The 2059-nt window shown below is 40.7% G+C and overlaps 1 protein-coding gene across 1 annotated transcript in view; it reads left to right on the forward strand.

The window, feature by feature from the left end:
* Nucleotides 1–209: 209 nt before the first annotated feature.
* Nucleotides 210–2059, forward strand: part of LOC109543099 (polyglutamylase complex subunit TTLL1) — a 4104-nt gene continuing 2254 nt past the window's right edge. The window contains exons 1-3 of the mRNA XM_019912636.2: nt 210–656; nt 721–1080; nt 1139–1340. Coding sequence (XP_019768195.2) covers nt 484–656; nt 721–1080; nt 1139–1340 — 735 coding nt within the window. The 5' untranslated portion in view covers nt 210–483. The remainder of the gene's footprint in view (nt 657–720; nt 1081–1138; nt 1341–2059) is intronic.

Raw genomic sequence — 2059 nt, forward strand, 5'->3', positions numbered from 1 at the left:
AAAAAACGCCCTTTTTTGTACTACGAGTTTTCGGGAGTTATCGTTTAAAACTTGTAGTCCTATCTAAGACTTTGTCAGCTCCGGCATCCGTATGCCATATTCTCAGCATTCTCTCTTATCAATTTAACGCCTTAACTTATACACTGTTATGTTAAATTTACGTTAAATACATCACTACAAAGTGTTAATTTTTGCATGAACAAGCAGTACATTACCTGCAAAAATATTTTCTGGATCTGCTTCGAGTCTGCACCTTTTGGTAGCAGTGCAAAGTTGACTATTTGTTCAGTTACCTCCATGTACCGACTTGCGGTTGGCGGCATTAAAAACATGAGAACGCGATCGATTTTTACCAATCGTTCAATGAATTAAATTGCAATTTAATGAGAGGAAAATGAGTTTCCATAGTTTCTCGGACTGATTGATCAATATTCGAGGTTATCGGTTTGGATCAAAATTAGTCAAGTATCATTCCCCATCAAAATGAAAGTGAACTTCTGCACAGATCTGGATAAAAGCGTGGTGCTGGCTAATTGTGAAAAACGCGGCTGGTCGCAAGTCGGTCCAGAAGATGAGTGGAACATTTATTGGGCCGGCACGCAAACTTGCCGCAGCTTGTTTAGCGTGGACAGCGGATATCGCATGAACGATAATCAGTCAGTATTTATTGAGCCCTTTTCCAACACATCTGCAGTTTGCACACACTTGCGTTACTTGTAGGATCATCAACCATTTTCCTAATCATTACGAAATCTCCCGAAAAGACCTTCTGGTTAAGAACATAAAGCGTTACCGGCGCGATCTGGAAAAGGAGGGAAACATTATGGCTGAAAGAGGCGACTCCAAATACCTGCACCTGGACTTCATTCCAGTGACGTTCGTTTTGCCCGCCGACTACAACATGTTTGTTGAGGAGTATCGAAAGGCGCCTCAAAGTACGTGGATCATGAAGCCCTGCGGCAGATCGCAGGGCTCGGGCATATTTCTCATCAACAAGCTGTCGAAACTGAAAAGATGGTCCAGGGAATCAAAGACCCCCTTTCAGCAACAGCTCACCAAGGAGAGCTACGTTATTTCCAAGTATGTGGCGTTTTTGTCGAGATTTTGCCGCAGCAGTGATGGTTTTTCTCATTGCCAGATACATAGACAATCCCCTACTTATCGGGGGGAAGAAGTTCGACCTCAGGCTATACGTTTTAGTGACATCCTTCCGTCCGCTCAAAGCCTATCAATTTAAACTGGGCTTTTGCCGCTTTTGCACGGTGAAATATGACTCGAGTGTCGCCGAACTGGATAATATGTATGTTCACTTAACCAACGTTTCAGTCCAGAAACATGGGGTAAGTCATTTCATGTTACGCCACACATTTGCGCAAGTTAAGGCCGGGTCACTTCTATCCGATCCGACTCCGATCATACAATCGGACGAAGATCTGAGAGCAAAATGGTACTGGACTTGCCCGATCCGTCTCCGTTTTTGTATCCGATCATGTTCCGATTTTGCTGGCTATTCGATGGGTATTTGCTATCCGATTGTCCGAAGGAAAAACGGTCCGCATTTTAGGTTGCGTCAGTGATACATTTGGTTTTTAATGGACAATATCTACAGTAAGCTGTAGCTATTTGAATATTTTGATTGGGCTTACAGAATTTTACTGATAGAAAACAAACTCAATTATTAATAATGCACATGATTCGTCGCAAGTGTTAATTTATATTACTGTTTACGCAGCAACTGCATGTAAGGACTCTGGCAAGGAATGTTGGAAAAATAACTACTAAAGTGTACATTGTGAACTGTTCATGGACATTTATTTACTACTTCAGGTTTTAATGTTTTAATTCAACCCCTCATTTTGTAGACATTTTTATTCTCTACAAATCATCTCGTTGGGCCTTCCGATTACTCCATTATTATATAATATTATAAACAAAAATCGCATCGCATTGAATTTTTGGCAATGAATTGTTAATAACTAACATATGGACCGGAAATACGAGTGGAAAACAAATCCCTATTAATCTGATTATCTTTTATATAATCGCACAATTAGTTTGC

Source organism: Dendroctonus ponderosae, unplaced genomic scaffold (assembly GCF_020466585.1).
Source record: "Dendroctonus ponderosae isolate FM_Combo_2020 unplaced genomic scaffold, Dpon_F_20191213v2 Dpon_F_20191213_1, whole genome shotgun sequence".
Taxonomy (NCBI): Eukaryota; Metazoa; Arthropoda; class Insecta; order Coleoptera; family Curculionidae; genus Dendroctonus; species Dendroctonus ponderosae.